Source organism: Hyposmocoma kahamanoa, unplaced genomic scaffold (assembly GCF_003589595.1).
Source record: "Hyposmocoma kahamanoa isolate Upper Pololo Valley unplaced genomic scaffold, ASM358959v1 91, whole genome shotgun sequence".
NCBI lineage: Eukaryota > Metazoa > Arthropoda > Insecta > Lepidoptera > Cosmopterigidae > Hyposmocoma > Hyposmocoma kahamanoa.
This window is the reverse complement of record NW_020654684.1, coordinates 3244641-3268417: the sequence shown is the minus strand read 5'-3', so window position 1 is coordinate 3268417 and position 23777 is coordinate 3244641. Positions and strand designations below refer to the sequence as shown.

General features: G+C 37.2%; 1 protein-coding gene across 9 annotated transcripts in view; it reads left to right on the top strand.

Moving 5' to 3' along the window:
- Positions 1 to 23777, top strand: part of LOC113236336 (neurobeachin) — a 545925-nt gene that overhangs the window by 296273 nt on the left and 225875 nt on the right. For all 9 annotated transcript variants that reach the window (XM_026472364.1, XM_026472367.1, XM_026472366.1 and 6 more), the window contains 4 exons: positions 1332 to 1474; positions 3317 to 3464; positions 3552 to 3690; positions 4176 to 4312. In XM_026472364.1, coding sequence (XP_026328149.1) covers positions 1332 to 1474; positions 3317 to 3464; positions 3552 to 3690; positions 4176 to 4312 — 567 coding nt within the window. The remainder of the gene's footprint in view (positions 1 to 1331; positions 1475 to 3316; positions 3465 to 3551; positions 3691 to 4175; positions 4313 to 23777) is intronic.

Genomic DNA, 23777 nt, shown 5'->3' with positions numbered 1-23777 from the left:
CAAAATCACAAACAGACGAATATTTTTATTTTTTGAAATTAGACCTAAAATAAATTTACCGGTAAAATAACCGGCCAGACTTTAAAAAAAACCACTGCAAATTTTGAATATTTTACTAGTGTTCCGTTAAACGTGCTGGTGTCTGTAGTAAGTTACAGCAACACAGCAGTATCATGGAGCTATAATATTTTCTCCACTTTACGTCAATCATACTCGTATATTTTGTATCTTGACAATAACAACTGATCGCAATTATCACAATTGTCATCCCGTGGAATGACGGATGAGAGATGAGATAAACTACTACCATAGTGCCATCGAAAACGAGCAGCTATTCAGGGAAGTTGGACCCAATGTTAGTGAGGCATTCTCTGGATGTAAGATGTGGATAAGGTTCTTCATGGCGAGATTGATTCACCTTACTTTGTTAAGTGAAAATAGGTACTTCACAAGGCGTAACCCCCGATTATCTAACAACACATTTCGCTCGGGAACGTGTAAGAATAACACTTCCTTTTATAACCCCTTAGGAATAATGTGTTGTCATTACAGCGAGATGTTTATGAAAAACTCCGGTTTGAATATTTTTGACTCAAGATCTGAATATTTAAAGGATTAGGAACTCACCTAACACTTACTCATTTTTATGTCGCTTTAATATTTAAGTAAATAAGTTAATGATTAGCAAATGATGAACAGTAGATCTTTCTTATTACTTTACAATGATGTGTCAACGTAAGTATGGTTAGTATGATTTTTTTTTGTTATCTGGTATTGACTTGTAATTATAATAATAAGCTGTAGATAGTCCAACGGTTCGATCTACCGCCTCTCAAGGAGAGAGCCGTGGGTTCGAATCCGGTCTTGCACATTTGGGTACTTCGGTAAAGGAGAACATCGCAAGGAAACCTGCGTATATATATCTAGGAAGCAACGGAACTGCCTGTGTGGCCGAACGATTACCAGACTGGTCTGCCACTCAGAGGTCCCGGGTTCGATTCCTGGATGGGGAGAAATTTATATGACCTGCACTTATGTCTCCCGTGAGTTTGGGTGTAAAAGGAAGCTCCTTGTGAAAGAGTTCGTCCAGGAAAGTGCTGCCACCTTACCTATTTCTGCCGCTAAGCAGTAATGTAAACATTATTGCGTTCCGGTTGCCAAGGGTAAGTAAGGGTGTTGGTGAACTCACGGGCACATGAGACTTGGCACTGAGACCTTTGCAATTTAGATCTCTGGGTGGCACTGCAACTGTTAGGGACAGGCGTGTCGCCTGCCACCAGGCAGTGCCAGTCCAGCTTAGACCGAGTGATGAGTGCAAGGAACGCCCGCAGTGCCTGTGCGCGACGACGAGCGCCGAGCGCGCCGAGGAGGAGCGCACGTGCGAGCGGCTCATCGCGGCGGCGCGCCGCAGGGACCAGGCCGCGGCCGCGCGCCTGCTCGACAAGCTGCGCCACGCCGCCAGCCACGGCTCGGGGTCAGTGCCTTTCCGGGGCCGGTGGCACTTCGGCTCCCGCCGACGCTTGTATGGTGCTTTTCTCGAACAATGCGCGGAAATATGGAGGGAAGATGTGTAATCAAAAAGTTAAAAATATCAATTAATCGGACAGAAGAAATGTTTTCTGAATGTTCGATCTCTGTATTAATAATTATGACAAACTAACGGAGTAATTTCACATAAAAAAGTAATTGAATGTCAATTTAATAGAAATTTAATTACAATGAATTGCGACTTCTCTAGCCAGGGTTGGTAGTTGTAAAGGTATCTAAGTGGGTCACGAAATACTTAAGATTTCTCATAGATGGCGCTACGGCTAAAAAGTTGTTGAAAAACCAAATACAAAGACACGACAAGAAACACATAGAAAAATTTGTGAAGTTCGCTGGTTCGTTCCGTAGTTTAGTTGGTATAGAGTCTGGCACGGTATGCTAGAAGACGTCGGTTCGAATCCGGCCGGATCGAAGGAATTTTTTCTGAGTGTTCGATCTTTGTATTATTAATAATAATATCAATTAATATTAAAAGCAATACTTGGCACTTCGACTGTGAACTGGCCACCGGTACTATCTCAATTTTGACAATTTTACAGGATGACGAAAAGAATTGTTTGCGTCATTTATATAGCATCTGGTTAGAAGTTAGTACAAGTTGAATGAAGTCTATTCTGGCGCCAAAATTAAATGTATCTAAGATGGAATTTCTTGCAAAGCTTCAGAATAAGAAATAGTATAAAATGGTATTAAAAAGTGAAATCTTTAGAAAATTGAGATAGTACCGTTTGCCAGTTCACAGTCGATTTGGCTAATATCACTTGTCGTTTTAAATTAGGCGGATTACAATCCATTACTGTATTTTCTTTATCCTTCTACTCAGTAGAACTCATTTTCGCAACAAAAAGCGAAGACACAGAAGAGAATACCAAACCGCTTTAGTTTATTTACCGCCATTTTCTTTTTTTTTTAATTTAGCGGTACAGGTAGGTTTCTTAATTCTCGCAATTACCAACACTGGACAGTTGGCTGTATAAAATTTTTCTTGCTTGTAGATAACTTTAAAAGTTTACGGCAATAAATTTTGATACTTACTTCGCAGACCTTGGCTAGGAAGGAGTCGCATGTCCCATAAATGGCAAACTATCCGTTGTTCACTTTTTTAAAGTAATGCAAATATTTCCGAGCATGTTTGAGAAAACACATTTATTTGACTACCACAAAAGACACTACACAAGAAAAAAGAAACAAAAAAAAATACATATTCATAAACATTTACACATAAAGACACAAATAAATAACATAAGAAAATCAAAAACTGAATGAAACCACAGATTATTTACATAAACATAAACTTAGACACTAAGCATAAAGATATTTTGTATGGTGCCAGCCGCGGCAACAAAAGGACCACTAACTCAGTATTTCTTCCCGTTCCCAGCACTGATTTTCATTTGAAACCGTTTTTAGTAAGTGAGAGATACGTACTTAAATATAACAATAAAATAATTAAATAAAGTATTTAGAAAATTATATAGCCAACGAATATAATACTTGTAAGAAATGAAAAAAGCACCAGTTCATGCTTTTTCAGTTGATGCTTTTTTGGTATTCGTTTTATTTTTTTGTGTACGAATCATATAAAAACCCTCACTTAAAATCTTTTATGATTTTCAGAATTTATTATCTAATATACAATACTAATTTTAATTGTTCGTGGAAGTGTGCCGTCAGGATTTCACATTGAGTATGTGCGCTCCTACTTTTTCACAAGTCGACCAGAGTTAAAATACAAAACAGCGAATGAACCAATCGTTTCGGGCAGCAGCAGCACGCAGTTCTGGAAGCTGGACTCGTGGGAGGACGACGCGCGGCGCCGGCGCAGGCTCGTGGCCGACCCGCGGGGGCACCGCCACGCCGCCGCGGCGCTGGCCCGCTCGCCCAGCAACCCGCCGCCGCACGACGCCATCCTGCAGGTGGGTCGGGGGCCCTCGGGGGCCCTCGGGGGCCGGGCCTGGACGGGCCTGGGCGAGAGGGGCCGCGACTAACCCGAGGCGTTGCAGGCGACCGAGGAGCTGCACGCGCGCATCGCGGCGGGCGGCGCGGGCCGCGGCGCGCAGCTGCCCACGCCAGCCGCCGCCGAGCTGCTGGACGACGCCGAGCTCTTGGCCGACGACCGGGAGATCGACGCCGACCTCACCGGTATGACCCCTTTCTGGCCGGACGGTTCATGTATTAGCATCCGCGTGCTGATCGTGACACGCTACGTTCTACGATCTCGACTTTTAAGTAAAGCCGCCATTTTGATAAACTGTCGAGTTAGCGCAAAAACTTGAATAAAACGACACACTAAAAGCCCCGAGCGATAAACTCCTAACGAAATATTTATAGCAAAATATTTCTGCGCATTTATAAAAATAAGTGCTATTGCAAAACTGTCAGGCGTTTTCCAACTTTATTTCGAAAGAAAACTCGGTAAGTGTTAACTAGGCTTTTATCTAGTAAGAGAAGGAAAAAGGAAAGGGAATGAAAAATCCTTTGGAACCGAAACAGGAACGTATTATTGGTAGGTTTTTACACAAAAACAAATAAGAACTAAACCAGAACAAAACGTCAAAAGGACTGCTAAATGTACAGACTAAAAAACTATAAACTGTATCAAAACAGTTTTTTTATTATTATTTTAGGTCCTGTAAACATAAGCACGAAGGCGAAGTTAGTAGCTCCAGGCCTCGTAGCGCCGGGTACCGTCTCGCTGACTTCGACTGAACTGTACTTTGAAGTGGACGAGGACGACCCAGAGTATAAGAAAATTGACCCAGAGGTAGGTGTTATTTTACTCATTGCTTGACTTTACTTATTACCATCCTAAAAGATTAAAACCTTGTCGACAAAATGGATAATTTCTTTTTAAACGTAAACAACTCATCGATAGGGAGCGCCTGTGACTAATTACCTCCACCACCAGACCTCTTACCACGCTGTCAGTTTTTAGTTTTCATTCGATATTTCAAAGCGATTTCACAGTCCACTGTCGATTGACATATCCAGAGAATAAATAAAAAAAATTGTCTCAACGTATTATATTATACACAGTAATCATACACAAAGTATGCGACAATAGCGGAGTCAGATAAAAAGCTCTGTATTGGAAATAAAATATTTTTTTAAGATAATTATTAATACAAAAATTGCTAACACTAAAAAAAAAATTCCGTCGATTCAGTTGTTTCAACTAAGTTACGGAACGAACCAGCAGACCTTCGGATTTTTTATCTATGCGCTTGTTAATATTTTTTATGATCAAAAATTATTTTAATCTCAATTAAAATAATGTTGATCAATTAATAATCTTTGTAACAATAGTGAAAAATGGGGTGGTTTGCATTAATATTAGACATCATTTATGTCTAATAACATAACATTGATGACTAATACCGTCTGAGTCAGCCGCGACCACGAGACCTGGGGGTTCTATTCCCGTTTTCCATCCGACATTCGTCCGAAAGAACTACTGTCAAATTACTCGACCAAATCAAAAAACAATGTCAAGTTTAAAGCCTCATTCGCATTAAAAGTAATTTGGTCAAATATCACTTATTTCACAGTAATTGTTTCCGATGGCGAACGGGAAAATCCACCTGTGAAGAGCCCAAAATGTTAGTTTCTTTGAAATAACAAATATGAGCGACTCTAGGCCGAAAAGAACATTAAATTTTTATGTGCATCAATCGTATAAACCTAAGAATTCTATAAACAGTTCTATAAGCTCAGCGATTAAATAGACTGTGAATTAAATAGTTACACTGATATTATGCAGTCCGCCATATCGAACAAAGACACACTCAATTCCGGTTTTAGGAAAACTACAAATATAAATATAAACTACAAATAGTAAATAACAAATAAAGTCTTTAAAATTTATTAAACTGTTCAGTTACGAAATACCTACATGAATGTACGTGCAGTACATTATTGGAGAGTATGGTGTACATTAATGTAGCTTCGACGACTGCGGCCATAAAATCATAATGTATACACGATTAATTTTGTTTTTAGAACCGAACGATTTACATCTAAATTTACTATGAATGTTTTGAGTATTTAACTGTGTTTTTTATTATAAGTAAAACGTTTTTATTCGCAAATAAAATAAAATTTACTGCTCTTGTACCATAAACAGGTTATCAAATATTTGTCTATTAATTTCCTTAAATATTTTCATAAAATATTTTACCGCTAATGAAATGGTACATAAATTATAGATTTTATAGCTTTTGGAATTAATAAAGCATACATACAAAATAAATTAAAAAGTTGTCGGTAACTATTTTATAACGTCCAGTGTTAGTTGACCTTTGCATATGTAGTAGCCTAGTGGGAGAACGGTTGCTTCTTAATTGAAATGTCGATGGTTTGAACCTGAAGAGGTGTACAGAGTTTTTTTTTTTAATGGGACAGTATGGGGAAATCCGAAAACATAGAGGATACAAGAAAACTGTCTTAGGTCTCAAGTCTTTTTTTGTAAAAGCAATTTTGGCATAGTCAGTTTTTTGGTCAGGCGTGGGTTGTCCATAAAAATGAATAATATTTAAAATTTTTTTTTTACTGCTAATCGAGTCAGTTTCTTGAAGGGATCATTTCATTGTATGGGACGAAAAAATCGGGATAGCAGCAGTTGGTCAAATTTCGTAAAATATTTTTTCATTCAAAATGAATAAAATTGACTGTTTTTTTTAAATGCTAATAGATTCAATTTATTATAACGATGAATTCATTGTATCTAAAGAAAAAATGAGACAGAAGAAGTTGGTGAAATCTAATAAAAAATTTCATACAAGACGAATAACATTTCGTTAACTTTGACCAAAAAAATTGTGATCACAAAGACTTGTAACTTCTATGGTTTCGGATTCACCCATACTGTCCCACTAAAAAAAAAAAACTATCTATTGGCATAGGAAAATAACTATCGTGATAAAACCTGCATGCCCCAAACCCTCTTAGGCTAAGGTGGCGACAGTCGATCAGTTACCATACTGGTCTGCCACGCAGAGGTCCTGGGTTCGATTTCCGGCCGGGAGAAATATTTGTATAGTCTACATTTATTTCTCTCGTGAGTTTGGGTGTACCTCAGGAACCGACTAAATTAAGCGGTAGGCCTATAATTATACTGCAAATGAACGTACACTTAGTGCTGCAAGGCCTTCGATGATAATCGAACCTCCTACATGGGAAGTAAATGTTCTTGCAACTGGGCTATATGTGCTCTCATAATGTTCATTTAAGGAGAGAGTATAGGTAATTGTCCGTAACGCTGGCCTAATGCGTGTTAACGCCCACGTTTTTCAAAGATTTTGAACTTTCAACGTGTACAATGAAATTGTGCTCATCCGTTACGGTTGGCAAGAGGCATTGCACGTTCATAAATATAATAGAAATTGAAAACATAGATACATCCAGCCGGTCCAGAGACTCGTACTGCTGCCGTTTCTACTGAGAAGCAACCTTTCCCGCTGGGTTACCACTGGCCTCCATGTTCTAGAGAGAAATATTTAAGTACTGTAACAAAATCACATAACAGGCAACAACTCATATTACTTCCGTCACGCACCGCTAGATGGCATTGGCGTCGAAATCGCTAATTCTGCATCGCGGTGTTAAGATTTTCCCTCGCGGAATGACTACTGGCGGCGATGCGAACATGAATGTAATCAAAGAATGGAATCCAACTTACGACGCAGCTAGCTCTGCTTCCTTATTTGGAACTCCGCTTTAGATCGTTACCGTTGAACCTACTGCACTGTGCTACGCTTCTAGCGCTGCGTCCTATTTGGAACTCCGCTTTAGAACGTAACACGTAGTTGTTGCACCCTGAGCCGCTTCCTAATTGGAACGTGTGTACGGGTCCTCGACTACGTGTCGATTAGAGGGAGTCCTTTCCCACTATACCACCGACGTTGTACATCTGTATATGTTGTGTCAATAAAAAGCACCATATTGAAAACCTGGTTTCCCTCTGTACCCAATAAGAACATATTACACTGGCGCACAACGACGGGCACGACAAAAGGTCTTTTGTAACAAGATCTGGCAGAGTCACATATATATACACAGAATCGAGGCGTGTACAGAGTAAACCTACCAATACCAACATGATGATCTGGTCCCTGTCGCTTCGCATCCTATAAGCAGGGCATATCAAGGCATTACCGCTAAGTTTGCACCACGCCGAGACGGACCGTACACGATTCTTAAACAACACGGCCCAGCATCCTATCAAGTGGCTGCGCCTTCTGCACCTGACATCCCAGTGGGCGTATATCACGCATCAGCGTTAACTTCCTTTCATGCATACGAAGGAGAAGATGTAACAACCGTGCCGGAACCCATTCAACCCCTTAGGAAAAGAGGACGTCTGAGGAAGCAAGCCACTGCAAACTCCACACAACAACCCAAAGGACACAGATGCAAGTAAAAACTTATTTCTTCAGTCCCTCTCGTCGAGACGACTTCGGGGCCTGAGGGGGAGAAGATGTAACAAAATCACATAACAGGCAACAACTCATATTACTTCCGTCACGCACCGCTAGATGGCATTGGCGTCGAAATCGCTAATTCTGCATCGCGGTGTTAAGATTTTCCCTCGCGGAATGACTACTGGCGGCGATGCGAACATGAATGTAATCAAAGAATGGAATCCAACTTACGACGCATCTAGCTCTGCTTCCTTATTTGGAACTCCGCTTTAGATCGTTACCGTTGAACCTACTGCACTGTGCTACGCTTCTAGCGCTGCGTCCTATTTGGAACTCCGCTTTAGAACGTAACACGTAGTTGTTGCACCCTGAGCCGCTTCCTAATTGGAACGAGTGTACGGGTCCTCGACTACGTGCCTATTAGGGGTAGTTCTTCCCCATTGCACCCCATAAGAACATACTACAGTACCTATTATAGAAAGAAATAATTTTATCTTTTAATCGATTTTGTATTTATTACATATTTCTTTAACGAAGTACTGTATATAGAATTGCACGCTCAAGTTTACAACAATCTAGTTTTAGCACAATTGCTATAAATATGTCAAAGTTCATTCTTTACTGGTTATAGTAGAAAACAAATATTGTAAATTCCGAGACAAAAGCTTTGACAAAACGCGTTTCAAATAAGGTGTGACACGCGATCTTTGTTCGGTAATTTATTAATCTCCAGCAAAGAGTTGTAAAACGGAAATTATATCCATATTCTGTCTAGACAGTAAAACATCTAACAACCATGTTATTCCTGTAATATCAACCTTAACTTACCGACTTAAAGTTGAAAATAACTCTTTAACTTCCCGTCACTAGTGATGTTCTACGCCGATGCGATTTAAGATATCGATGGTAGGTATGGCGTGTAATATAGGCGGGTAACCGAATATAAGGCACTTAGATGCACGAACAATGCAGCCTGCGGCGCTACGACCCACGTGGCGCCATGCTAGTGTTGTGAATGTATCGACAGTTTTGGTATCGATGATATGACCTATGAATTGGGCAGTGCTTTACAATATTACATGCAGTTCACGTCTTAAAAACTTTTGTAGAATATGTGAAACAAGCTGAGTCAATTTAAACAGTGCTCATATCACAAGTTCCTATTTCAAAACCATATTTTCGTTCCGTTCAGTGTACGTTTAAATTATAAGTAATTGTTAAAAAATTATTTGCCATTATCCGTTTTACTTGTAAAGGTACAATTTGCAACAAGTACTTAACATCGCAGTTCGTACTGTCCTGTAAAACACGGATGCAATTATAATTTCATTTCAGTTTTGTAGCATCATTTAAATATTGATGAAAATATTGCAAAACAATAAAGTATCAATTACATGACATGTTACATCCCTACAATCGGCGTGTGGGCCTCATCCGTAGCAAGACAGCGGGACAAAGACGCCCCGTAGCGTCTGTCCATACGCTAACCAGATTGATCTGTACGCACACGCATTTTATAATATTATAGATTTTAATGCCTGGCGCGGATATTTCATATTTTATTAATTTACTATGTTCTTTCTGAAGTTATATTTTATTATCATGTATTAATTTATCTGGAATACAGGATTCATCTTTCCAAGCATATATCATAATCTACTGCTCCATATAAAAAGTAACTTTCTCTGTCATCTTCATTCATGTACGTCCTGCTGCTAGGAATAAACCTTAGGTAAGGTGAGAGTTACGGCTATAGTTTACATCGCTGGCGCAATGCACGGGTTTCATACGACTTTCATACGACTTTCAAGAATTATGTCAACCTCCTTCACCAGAGTTATAATTCGAAAATGACTTAACAGCGAATGAACCCCGGAGGGAATCAAACCTGTGTCGTTGTTCGTACTTCAACAATCAGCTCATGCCTGGTACCTATACCTTGGAGGTTAATTAAACTGGTGAATTAGCATAAACAAATAAAACGCCGCATTACCAATTCATTTTACAAACGACCAGGTCGCTTGAATTAGGCGCCGTAAATAATATTGGGGATATACTTCGATAATAGCGTTGTGGTGTAAAACGAAAGCGGAAAGCTTTTCATTTCCACATTCCAGTACAATCAGGGCCAAAACTGCTCTCACTAGAGCTATGATTATTTTTTTATTAACCCGATGTCTCCGAACACCACATTAGTTAGTTGTCTGAATTTGACACTTAAGTCAGTCTCCGATTGGGGTGATGACAATCTTGTCAAATTTAATGCTACCAAAACGCAGGCGTGTCTGTCCTCCACAAAACGAAGTCCTTTTGAGCTGACTCCGACTTTTCGTGATATATCCATACCGATAGCCGACCGTCCAGCTACTTGGAATGGACCTGTCGTCCAATTTGAACTTCTATCCAATCAGATACATTGAATCCATAGCCAAAAATGCAGCCAGGAAGCTTGGCATCCTTTCTAAGGTAAGGCGTAACTTCAACTGTACTAAGCACAAGTCCGATCGTGTAGGGAGTACTGCAGTCACTTATGGTATGGCTCTGCTAAATACCAACTGACACTTGGATTCAATCGACAAGCGTGCCAAAAGGCTTATAGGTGACTCGGAATTAGTTGAGGCGAGCCTGCTTATCCGTAATCTATAGAATATATCACGGAGAGTGTGCGATGGAATTGCATAATTTGATTCTGCCTTCCCCATTCCATCATCGGGTGTATAGACGTGGGCTGGGATTCCACCCCTATGGGTCTCACAACCGGGCTTTTAAACATTTATTACAAAAAGATTGATTAAAATATAAGCGGTGCCTTGTCACTTCTATCTCTTTGGTTTTTTGTTTCGTAGCATTTCTTTGGCTTTCGTTTGAGTTTGTTATAAAAATATACACATTAAATATTAGTTTTGTTTCATCATATTATTTACTCGTAGAAAAAGTATTGTATGCCATCATTACGTAATTAGGTCTTAAAATTACTTACCGCAATGCCGCGTGGCCTAAACACGGTACTCGACTTTATGAACCCTCATTAAGCAAAGTTTGCATAAAATACTATTGGGAAAAGCAATATTTTTTCCGTTAGTTAGTCTACCGTGGCCATTGGATCTGTAAAACGCTGGAAACATTAGCATGTTAGAAAAATTAGATATACCTATACCATTTCAGACCCGAAACCATAGTATCTTTTTCAGTTTTTTATTTAAGATGATCATCTTTCCCATAGACTAAAACATAAATGTGGAATTTTTAAATAATAGAGGTGGTATTCCTCGGCAATGGCACAATCGGGCAGTCAGTATCGCTACTACACGCGGTATCGAACAGCATCACTGCATATGTGGTGAAAGCGACGCCACACGCCGAGCCTGACTGGAAAATAACTCTATTATTATTGCGATGTAATAAACGCTATCGCTTATAAAATATAGCATGACAGAAATATGAATTTTATATCCAGTTATACACGATCGGAATACTTTCAATTACTTACGAGATAAATAATCGCCCATCGCGATTGTAATGAGCGAACATAACTGTACGCAACGTCGGTTTATTAGCATTACTTGTTGTTATATTATTTTAAACTATCATTGATAGTTTATAAATAGAAAATATAGTGCAGATTCTGTTCCACAGTTAATTCTAGTTCCAAAAAAAAGTAGGTAGTGTGTATTCACAATTGTTTATTGCAACTACGGCTTGAGTATCCAGAGAACTAAAGGTAATTTTATAGAAAACTGGCAGTTGGAACAGACCTGTATATAGTATAGTTCAGGCATTTCTTTAAAATTCAATTGTCTGTGTCGGCCCTAAGTTGTCAATAGAAACCAAGAAATAATTCTAGGCAAAAGATGAGAACACCGCCCTACAGTAGTATTACAGCTACAATCTGTCAGATTGTTGCTGTAATGTGTATGACAAATATTGAGTATATTCCGTTTTTGGAGAAGCATATCGTCGATGTTTTGTGGAAAGGTTTTAACGATTGTTTTAAAATATTTACGTCCTTTTTTTAATTGAATTATGGTTTCAATTAAGTTTACATTTTAAAACAGTTGTGAAAAAATCGTGCTCCCCTGAAATGTTTCGGAATGGCGCTTTCGCCCTTCTACAAAACTCCGACGATATGTCGTAGGGGATTTAAAATACTTACAAATCACTATATGTATAGTTCAGATAATGTTCTGTAGGTAAATGGATATTATTTTACAATTCAAAGAATAAAATTATCGATTTGTTCGAGAGAATTTAAAAAAATCTTTTAGCAATTCATATTTATTTTATCAAAATCTCATGCTATGAATAAATTTCTGCCATCTTGCTGAACGCTCACTTATTCTTTCGAGATAATCTTGTAACTCATTTTCGACTACATCACGGTTATTAAATTATTTATTTTATTGTTCATTACATAATTTGGGAAATATGCGTTTTGGAGATATCGCGTAAAAGTAGTGATGAACTTCGTTGACTCGCCATGGTTGTTTCATAAGGAGTGTTTAACTTAAGAAAATTATTTTAAACGGATCATATGCATAAACTGATATTTTGAAATGTAGACTAAACGTTTTTGTGACTCTAAACATGGTGCAACTCTACGGGAGGTTATCTTACGACCATCAGACGCCTAAATCCTGCTCCTTTACAAAACGGCCGTATAAACGATATGGGTAGCATTTAAATCGTCTTTTGTCAGTTTATCGGTTGTAAAAGTTATAAAACAAGTGAATAGGTGGAAAAATATATTTTTTATTACAGATTTATCATGTCCGTACTACTCTATATTCCATTATGTTATAGTTTTGTGACTCAATTACAGAATTCGTCATTAGCAGCTATTTCTTGACCCTGCTCTCCTGGTACTTGGTAATTACTTTCGATATAATTTGAGTAGGATCGTTAACATAAAATGGCAACACGAACGGCAGTGATGAAGGAGGCATTCGAATTTGTAGATAGGAGAGTTGTTATAACCCACAAATTTTGTTCTTTATGAAAATAGATATATGCACTAGTGTTGCAACGAATAATATATTCGGGCAAGAGTATGACCGAATAACCGAATCTGTTTCATTGTAAATAATTTTATGCAATGCAAAGTCTTTACTATAATTTTGAAATTGAAATTTATGACTTAATGAAGAAAGTACTTGTTTATTTTACTTCAGTTAGGTAAACTTTTAAAAAATTTTATTTTGGTTTGCAAATAATAAATGCTTGGTTGATTTTCTTTGCGGTTATTTAGCCATGAGTAAACTGTATAATAAGTACGTAGTGTTAATTTTATATGTTACTCTTTTTGATCTCTTAGAAAATTACTTAGTTATGTTACATTTCATTTGATCTCTTAGACAAAGAAGCGAATTGCGAACTTACAATGTATGTATGTGCCCGGTATTTAGTATACACTTCACTTGCCGATCTGATGCAGCAAGCGATTAGTCATATGTGAAGCCTGAAAATCAGCAAAACCGAGTCTTTATCCTTTTTGACCATGCTATTTTGTTTTATTTGTTCGCTTATGCGTGCTGTGTTTTGTGGATAAATGAATGCTTTTTTTAACAGTTATATTTAACATTATTTATAAAAAATGTACTAGTTTTTTTTTACTTCTTTCTCCTGTTTTTAAAACCGAATAGCAAATCAATTTTAGATTTCGGCCAAATGGCCGAATAGTAAAAAACAGGCCGGATAAGCCGAATTCGGAATAGTAACCGAATAGGTATTCGTTGCAACACTAGTATTAACGTGATTTTATTTACCAATCTATGGTTTTATTAAAAAAGTATACACATGTATGTAATTCATAATCTTTTGTGGTTCAGTGACTAAATTCATTATTTACGTGCTATTTAAATTGTCGGCATTCCTCGTAGTTCTTCCATGACCCTGTTCTCCTGGTACTTGGTAATTACGCGTAAATGCCGCACCACGCCCCGTCACTCGTGGTGACTAATTTAAACGACTCCAGTGATTTATCCCTGTTTTTGTGTGGTCTTTTCGGGTATGCACTAATTAGATGTTAATCATTTCGGATGGTTAGGAAACAACATGCGTCTATATAATTAACTCGTAATACTTGTATAATTCTTACCACACTACACTTTTTAATTGTTGTTAGTTTTTTTTTACTTAGTTTGTATTCTCCTAGTTTTTTAATTGGTATTAAAACCAGACAAATAGACGATCCACCTGTAAGACGTGTTCTTAAGGACCCAGTCAAATATATTTAGCCTTTGGTTTGTTCGCTTTTTTGCGGTAGTAATCGGCAGGGAGGTTTAAAACCTCCTGACAAGAACTAACAAAAGACTGAATGACTTCCAGGGCTGGATAGTCTGAACACTCTGGACACAATTAATTACAAAATTATTAAAAAAAAATACTGTAGTGAAACCTAAAAATAAAATTTAGTAGGCGCGCATACCGTGTCAAGAGAAAGGAGTCAAATAATTTCAAACATTCAAACTATCCCAAGGGCCCTCTTACCCACCGGAAGGTTTCTAATAGGAAAAAAAATCTCCTAATTATACATGTGTTCTTGGTTACTGGTAGGAAGCGGGAACGTCCCGGTTGGTCTCATGGGTTTAATAAAACTAAATTTGTGTTTTGTTTTTACGGTTTTTGCAAAACTTGATTCGATGTTTCCGCCACGGGCGTTGACATTCATTTGTTTTATTACATTAACTCAATTTCAAATAATCGTATTAACTAGATCGAAATTAACGTTAAATACTGGAATACTGACAGTAAAGAAATTAACGATTTCAGATTATTTTCATTATCAACTACTTATATGCATCTCAGTGCTGTGCATAGGCCTTTAATGGTAGAATCTATTTCTGTTACCTTGATCTAGTTTTAAAACGGAAATAAAAATATACGATTGTTATGTGTAGGTACCAAGGTAACATGATTCATAAGTAGTCCAACCACACATTCGCGTGTTCCAACAACATCTTTTCCTACCTTAGGCATATCCCAAGGGCACGATCAGAAGCTAACTGTTAACCGCAGAGCAGTCTTCACGCGACTAACTTCGCCCATTTCTATAAAAAACAAACAACAAAAGTTTGTCTTTTATAACATCTTTACACGACAGAAATAACTTTGAAGGTTGTTGTGAAAAAAAGTTCTTATTTGCATAAGTACGCTCACATACATACACTTCACGTCCTGTATTTAAAGAAAGTTAGAAAGAGATCACTGCCTTCCACTGACTGCGATCCTGGTACACGTCTTTCGCCTAATCATCAGGCATCAGTGCTTTCATACACGCTCATCGATTTAGGGTACACTTGACCTGGCCTTTCTTTAGGACGTCTTCAGTATGATCATGGAAAATTCGCTTTGGTTGGCCTTTACCAACTTCTTCGCTCTCGCTCGCCTTATAAATCAGCTTTGTTATTATTCTTTCAGCCATTTCTATATAAAAAAAGAATTAGATACATAAGTACAGAGATGGACAGTGGGTTAAAACCCTATCAACCCCCAGATTTTTACCAAAAGCCGGGTTCTAATTAATTTCTACCTAAAATCGTGGGCAGAAACGGCGAATACTGAGTTTGGTATAATTCCACACTTATTACAAATTTCGATATAGAAAATAATTTTTATACGGAAAAGCTTGCAATCCTGGGCATTCCCAAGACATTACGATTAGATTTTTATGAAAATAGATTCAAGTGCATACCATCTAACGATTTTCTCAAGCGAATCCAATGGTAAGGCAATAATCGAATTGTAAAGATCAGAAAACAATAAACATTTTGTAATAATATCATTCAATTTTAACAAAACTCGATTTACAACAAATATTTAGTTGTACTCAAACAGATTTTGCCCTTGATTTTAGGCGTTAATGGGTTTTAACCCAATTTAAACCCAGCGTTAACAAAGCGTTGGGTTAAAAAGGGGTTAAACCCCGGGAGCTTGCCCACTACTGGATATTGGAAATGAATTAATTTCTTCGGATCTAAATCGCGTGTATATGTTTCGTCAAACAAACCAACGTGTTGGGGCCTTTACAGGTCCCAATGGTCAACGGTGACCTACAATTTACAGTACCTATAAACAAGGTTAAAATATGAAAAGTAGGTCCTCATTATATTTAATAACAATTCAAATCAAGCAATTCACAGTTAGAATACTTAACCAGAATACAATAAATGCGTTGAAATTTTTATATGAGCATGTGCCGCCTGCGCACGTAGCGCTGTGAACGCGAACACAATGGGCGATAAACAACCGACGTGCAATATCAAAATAAAGTCATCGCCACACGTGATTGGAAAATGTTTTAGAAATGTGTCTCATTTGCCCCCTGACAAGGTTGCCCCTGTAACTGGCGACTTGCCCCGTGCCACATTTAGTACGTTTGACTAAAAAAGCAGACTCATTTATTTTTATGAATTTTTCAGAATAAATTAATTAATAAATCTCTACTAAATTGACAGATTCATTTAAATATCATGAATTAAACATTATATATGAATGGCAAACATAAATTATTAAAAAAATATTAATTATTTAAACGTAAGCGAAACATTCCAACTAAATAAAAAAAATGTTGTTTAATTCTATTGGGGCAAGACGAACAACCAAAGGAGCAAGTTTAGCAAGCATTCTGTGGGGCTAGCAAACGACGAAAGACTTGCTAATATTTCCAGGAAATAAGCGGGTATGGGAAATTGTGAAACTCGCATTCTTACTTAAAATTCTCACGGTAAACACAAACAAAATTTTAAGAGAATTTTGCTGATGATTGAAAATTTATCGGTTTACGGGTCATATTTAATTTATAATTTTCTTATTTTATTGAAGAATATATATTACGAATAGTACCAAGCTTGCATGATATAACAGAAGTACCGTAAACTCAGGGTGCAATTTTCACCGAGTACTAACGAATTTGCGAGCGCGTGCTTGCCCGCGGCCGCACTGCGGGTGGGCCTCGCCTGTCCCGCTAAACATACTCCTGTCATACCATGATTGCCTGGTACCACGCCAGCTGACGGGAAGATTTGCGCAAGTGATTCCGCGTATCTGACGCACGTCAAGATAAAGATGGTTGTTGACTTTAATGAAATTGAACACTCTTGTTGCAGCCTAAGGCTTTATTATACAAATTTTCTATTCTCTATTATACTAGCCTGCCATTCAGCTTAAACGGTTCGGCAGGAACTTGTTTTTAATTAAATATGAAAGCAAAAAAGCTAAAGAGATTGCTAAATCAACAAACATTAGTAGAATCCGTGGGCGTATCGGCTACCGTTCGTCGTATTAGAATTAGATAATTACTAAGCACCACTAAATAGGGCGGTAGCGACTACCGTATTGGTATTGGCTTCAAAATCAATCATGAGATATTTTAATGAGGCCCGTCTGTTTTAGAATACCAGGCGGGTAGAAGCGGCGATGTACATATTTCACTTGTCTATTACGCCGTCACTTATCCTGCATTCTTTCTATCTCATTACTCATTATTAAAAGTGGCTACCGTAACGAGTACATGTGAACAATTTAGATCTCACACTGCCTTGTGCATTCTTGATCCTTTTTGCAGGTCAATTTACCGTTTGTGTTTGAGTTTAAAACAATTTCTGCGATCTTAAAATATGCTTTCACATTGAATTTAAGTGACTACTTGTCAACAATATTTACAAAAGTGCATAATCGTAAATTTTTATTATTATAGTTGTTTCGTCTTTGTTTACTTTAATTAAACGTTTCGTATACAGTATACATAATTTATCATCAATGTCTTGCCACAGGAGCGTACACTTTTTGTGATCAGTAATTTTTTAAACACAATTAAAAACCTAGCTACTTGAATATTATATGATAAAAAAGTGCAAAACAAAGGTAAAAAAGCTTGTTACATTTGATCTTGGTCCGGCAGTTTGAAATAAACACAATACGACACAATAGTTTTCTGTATATATAATTTATTATTCAAAGAGTATTTGTTAAAGGTATGGATGTCGAGTGTTATAGGTACTTGACCATGGTACATAACCAAAAGCATTAACTCGGTCAATTCTAGTCGCACTACAAGCCTATGGCAATATTATAATTGGTTATTTATATGTAAAACGGTGCGCGGGCGGCGGCGGCGCGTCAATCACGCGCGACTGATGCGTGCGCGCATCACACACGAATCATGGCTATCGGTTTGTTTAAAGAGAGTTTATGTCGTGGCGGGAGCTATAATGTTTTAGTGGACAGTTCGTTGCTAATGCGTTTTTAAAAGTGTTATACATTGCACGTTTCACTTGTTATGTGTTGGCGCAGAAGTCGTTATTCTTCTTATCGTGTCGATGGCATACATACACTATAACGCTTTCCATCGTTATGAAAGGATTCGTCGATCGGCGTAAAGGCGGGTACTCGTTCGCCCGTAACTGTAATGTGGCAGATACAGTAACGAGGTTCTAGTGCATGGGTTCCCAAACCTTTTCTAGTGTGGACGCATGAAACAGCCTTCACTTGCTAGAATGAGCACCTACCTGGTTATCGTTGGCTCAATACGAACCGAACGCGACAAGCTGGCGAACATGTACACACTATGATTTTTGGAAACGTAACATGCAAGGATGCGCCAGATGTGCAGGAAAGGCATGGTACTTCGTTTGGGGTGGTTCTTTTCGTGCACCCCAAGTGCAGAAATCATAAAAACTATGTAATTGTAATTACACCATTAGGCTGTAGGTATATTTAGTATACTCAGATCTGCATTGCGCGCAATAAAAAAAACGCGCAATCTGTAAAACTTACTTTTAAGTTTGACTAATTTTGGGCGTACCGCATTTTTCTTCTGGAGTAATGCCGACATCTTAATACAATGTTTGTTCTTCAGAAGCGAGCTAGGCTCCAAAGTATTTCTCAGAGAAAAGTTAAAGAAATTAATATTACTAGTTATAATTGCCTCCGTGGCCGAACGGTTACCGTGCTGGTCAGCCACGCAAAGGTCCCGAGTTCGATTCCTGGGCCGGAAGAAATATTCTTATGGCCTACATTTATTCCTTTCGTGAGTTTCGGTGCGTAGTGACGGCCGGTCATACAAAATCATACATTCAGCGCACTGATCCACCACCAAAGGTGTAATTTATGACTTTTTAGGTATATGTGTCCATGGCACCTGTGATACAGGGTTTCCCTAGTGCGGGGCTATAAATGTGTGCGTTATTTATTTAATATTCATATGCTATCGTTTATTTATGAAAATATAAATATTAATTTTTGCGTGATAAATAAATGGTTACAGACAATAATAATATCAATTTCAAATTTAATTATTGTTACTTCTTAATTAAAGACATAAATATGTAGAAGTGAAACTATTAGGTCTTTCAAATTATTTCAACCGACATTTTGAAATTATTATAGTAACTCGCAGTTCTTGACAGTTGTTTTCATGAAGATAAAATTTTATTTAATTCAAAGAGCAGCAGAATGTACCTATGCTTTTAAAAATTAAGAAATAAAAGACTTTATTCTTTAATACTGCAAGTGCAGTGGTTTAAAATAAATGGCTGTATTGAAGAAAAGGTAACAAGACTACAAATGATACACGCACCGACCATACCGCAAAATAGTTAGCAGCAGTGGAGCTCCTTGTGAAAGATTTAATTCAGGGTAGTACTGCCATCTTACCTATTTCCAAGCAGTAGTACGAGCATTAATGTATTTCGGTTTTGAAGGGTAAGGGTGCTGGTGAAATTACAGGCACATGAGACTTGTCAACTTATGTGTCCGGTTGACGGGCGCAGTGGCAGTGCCTCTCAGATCTTTGCAATTTAAAGCTCTGAGTGGCACTGCAACAGTTAGAGACAGGCACGTAGTTTACCTTCAGGCGCACTACTTGTTCGTCCCGTCACTCATGTTATAAATAAAATGTGCTCTGCCAAAATTGTTTTTGCAAAAAAAGTCTTAATGGTTCCTATAACAGCTTTCCTGCATCTCATAAACTTTCGGATTTACCCATACCGTCCCAGTTAAAAAAACACTTCGCGCTTTGTTCCCGTAAGGGTAGACAGAGACGTCATCCACTCGCTACGGTTTCGACACACATACAAATAAAGAACATTGAACGAATTAATTACCTTGTTGTTACCTTTATATTACGAAGTAAGCCTTCCCGATGGTTTTAATTTTGGCTGCACAAACAAAAAGCCAGTACACATTCACACAAGAAATAATTAGTATAAAATTGCTAGTTGCATGCAAATAACAATTATCGCGTTACCTTAAAGTAGTAAATTATAATTTCAATTTGCGAACGGAATTACACTTCGTGCGGTCAGTTTTACGACCCTCTTTACTCACGAGTTACGTTCTGGGGTTCGATTTTGGCATTTAGAGGCTTTAGATAATTATGGTTAGGACAAACAGGGGAAATCGTATTTTTGCTGTAACTGTGGCATGTGATCTCTTGTCGATGGAATGTTAGACATAAATCTTTCAGGGTAACAGTTAGCGGTAAGAAAGACTGTTTAGACCGTAATAGCGTACAATCAGCGTCAATGGGAGCGTGAGTTTAAAGTGCTGTGTGACTTGTTTTGACACATTAAGAAATAATGCATACTCTTTGGTGGAATAAGGCTACATGTACAAAATGACAGAAATCAGAAATCAGAAACATTTACAAGTGAAAGAGTTCGTCCTGGGGAGTAGGTACGTACGTTTTTGGTTATTACACCAAGTGACGAGACGAACAAGTCCTGCGCCTGTTGGTAAGCGACACGCACATCCATAACAGTAATAGTGTCTTTGTTTATGTCTAAATCTTAATTAATTAAAAAAAAAAAAAAAAAAATTAATTGAACCCCAATATTTAAACACTTTTATTTTTATATGATAACATGACGAGACTAAACAAGTCGTGCGCCTGCTGGTAAACGACACGCCTGACATTTGCAGTGCCACTTAGAGCTTTAAATCGCAAAGATCTGAGGGGCACTGCCACTACGCCCATCACCTTGAGACATAAATTGATAAGTCCTATATGCTTGTAACTCCGCAAGCACCATTGTCCTTCAAAACCGGAACGCAGTAATGCTCACATTGTTGTTTGGCTGCAGAAATTATGTAAGATGACAGTACTTCCCTGGACACTCTTTCACAAGGAGCTCTACAGCTACTAAATATAAAAACACTATGACCACATGTGGCTTTACCATACCAATAGTACGAATAGGTATATTATTATTTTTAACCGACTTCGAAAAAGGAGGAGGTTCTCAATTCACCTGTATTTTTTGTTTTTTTTTTATAATATCAAGTGACGGGACGAACAAGACGTATGTATGTGTGTATGATATAAAAAATAAAAATATTCCACCTCTAAGGGTAGCAAAGTAGGGAATGAATCCGGTTTCGCGCACTTTCCGGTAACCGATTTGAATAAAACTTGGCAAATAGATGTATTTTCACCAACTTTTGAGGTCGGCTTTTTAAACAGAAATGTTGAATATTAGGGACAAAGCAACCGTACGAAGCTAGTTACAAAAAGGTTTATCATTAAGTTACATATAATTATGTAAGCACTGCCAGCTACATCACTCATATTGCTATGATCATGGTAATGTTATCACTAAATTAGTCTTAGAAGTGCGATATTACGTGATACTTAGAACGTACATTGATGCGTACACCAGATAATAATTGATATAAGATTGTCATTGGAAACCGCGTCATTTACACGATTATTATCAAAACAGATTTGTTAACCCTTTTGGTAATTCGTCTACTTTTGTTATCTTACAAACGAATATACACTGAATAGAATAGAATAGAATAGAATAGAATCGTTTATTTCATGTTATCAATGTCACAATATTACAATTGGAAATACAATGTCAAGGGATAACTATGATCGTCAGTAACAAAATAATAATAATAATAATAATGAATATAAAATAAAGTAGTATAACTACTGCTTGTCGAATAAAATAAAATTAAAATTGTTTCAAAAGAAACTCATCGACACTGTACAATTCAATATCCAATAAAAGGATTTTTAGTCGGGTACAAAACGTTTCATCGTTTCTAACACTTTTCAGGTCTGTGGGTAGATGTTCGTAGAATCGGGGACCTATTACCCGCGGATTTCTAGTTGCCAGTTCGGTACGGTGGGCAACGGATTTTAGTGTTCCTGCGTTTCGTAACGCTCGGCCTCCGCCCGTACGTCGCTCATAAGTAGCCAAGTTTTAACGCGCATAAACTATTATATCATAAATATATTGTGAGTACATGGTCATTATATTGTATTTCTTAAAAAGGTTTCTGCAGGTCTGACCCTTTTTTATGCCTACTATTGTTGTGTACACTGTGAATTATATAGTTTCGACAACTAATTAAACAAGATTATTTTTATTTGTTTAGATTTTTTGTGCAATAACTCAACTATTTTGACATGGTTATGAATAGAAATATCGAACACAGAAATATTTTGTGATTATTTTTTTTTTCAATTTTATTTTTATAAATTAAATTTTTATCGAATTGATATTCAATTATTTTTTGTGAAATTACTCCACTAGTTTGTTATAATTATTAATACAAAGATTGAACACTCAGAAAAAACACTCAGAAAAAATTCCTTCGATCCGGTCGGATTCGAACCGACGTCTTCTTGCATACCGTGCCAGACCCTATACCAACATAATATTTATTTTTATAACTATGAATATGTATACACAATAATCACATACGTTGCTCTGGTCCCAAAGCGTACGCCACAGCCGCACACATGGCACTAGTATTAATGTTATATAGTAAAATTTGTTTTGTGTTATTTTTGTTTTTATTTATTACTTTTTTATATTTATATTACTGTTTTTTTTATAAGATGGCGTTGCAATATTTTTTTTCTATTTCTTTTTCAAAGTAACTAAAGCACTTGTGTTATGGAAATCGGAAACAATGACGGTACCACAAACAACCATACTTGAGACAATATAGAAAATTAATAGTTTTCTACACTGACCAGACCGGTGATCAAACCCGGGACCTCATAAAAACCGGTGTGCATGCTCTCGACCACTATGGTCGCTAAATTTCATAAATGTTACTAAGCTAGTAGTAATTATTTGCATTCAGTATCTGTAGTACAAAATAAATAAATAGGTAATATAGTTGTGTATAGGAAGTTGAACAATTTTTATGCAGGTTTATAGTGTAAACAAAATTTGCTTCTTTTAATTATACCACGCTAAGGGACGTAATTGACAATTACGTCGAAAAATAACAAAAGAAACTTGGGAACATGGAACATGTAATTTTTAGTTGAACTTTGTAAACAATTATTTTTTAGAATCACAGCCATTTGTGATAACGGGATGAAATGACTTACGTTTACACACTTCTTATTATGATATGGATAGTATTATCGCGATCCAGAATTTTGGCACGCGTACCGCTCCACTAGAAGCCACCATGCCTAATTGTGGGACATATTTGTCACTAGGATTAATTAATATAAAGTTATTTACTCTGATTTCATAAGGCCTGAAAGCCAGAAAAGATTCTTGCTCATGCACTTGGTATTTCAATGTTCTTACAAGTGAACTATTTCCTATTTTATTCAACCCTTAGTGTGCAAGCATCTTTATATAGGTATAGGGTCTATAAAACCCCGAGGCGCCATTTTTATAGATCCTCAATAAAACTGTAGCTCGTTAAAGTTTTTCAAATGTTTGTTAACTTTTATTGCACAGTCAACGTACTAAATGTATTTATTATTAAAATACAGTTAAATTTATTGTATTTATAAATTAATTAAATTATAATAATTATTTGCATTATTTGGTA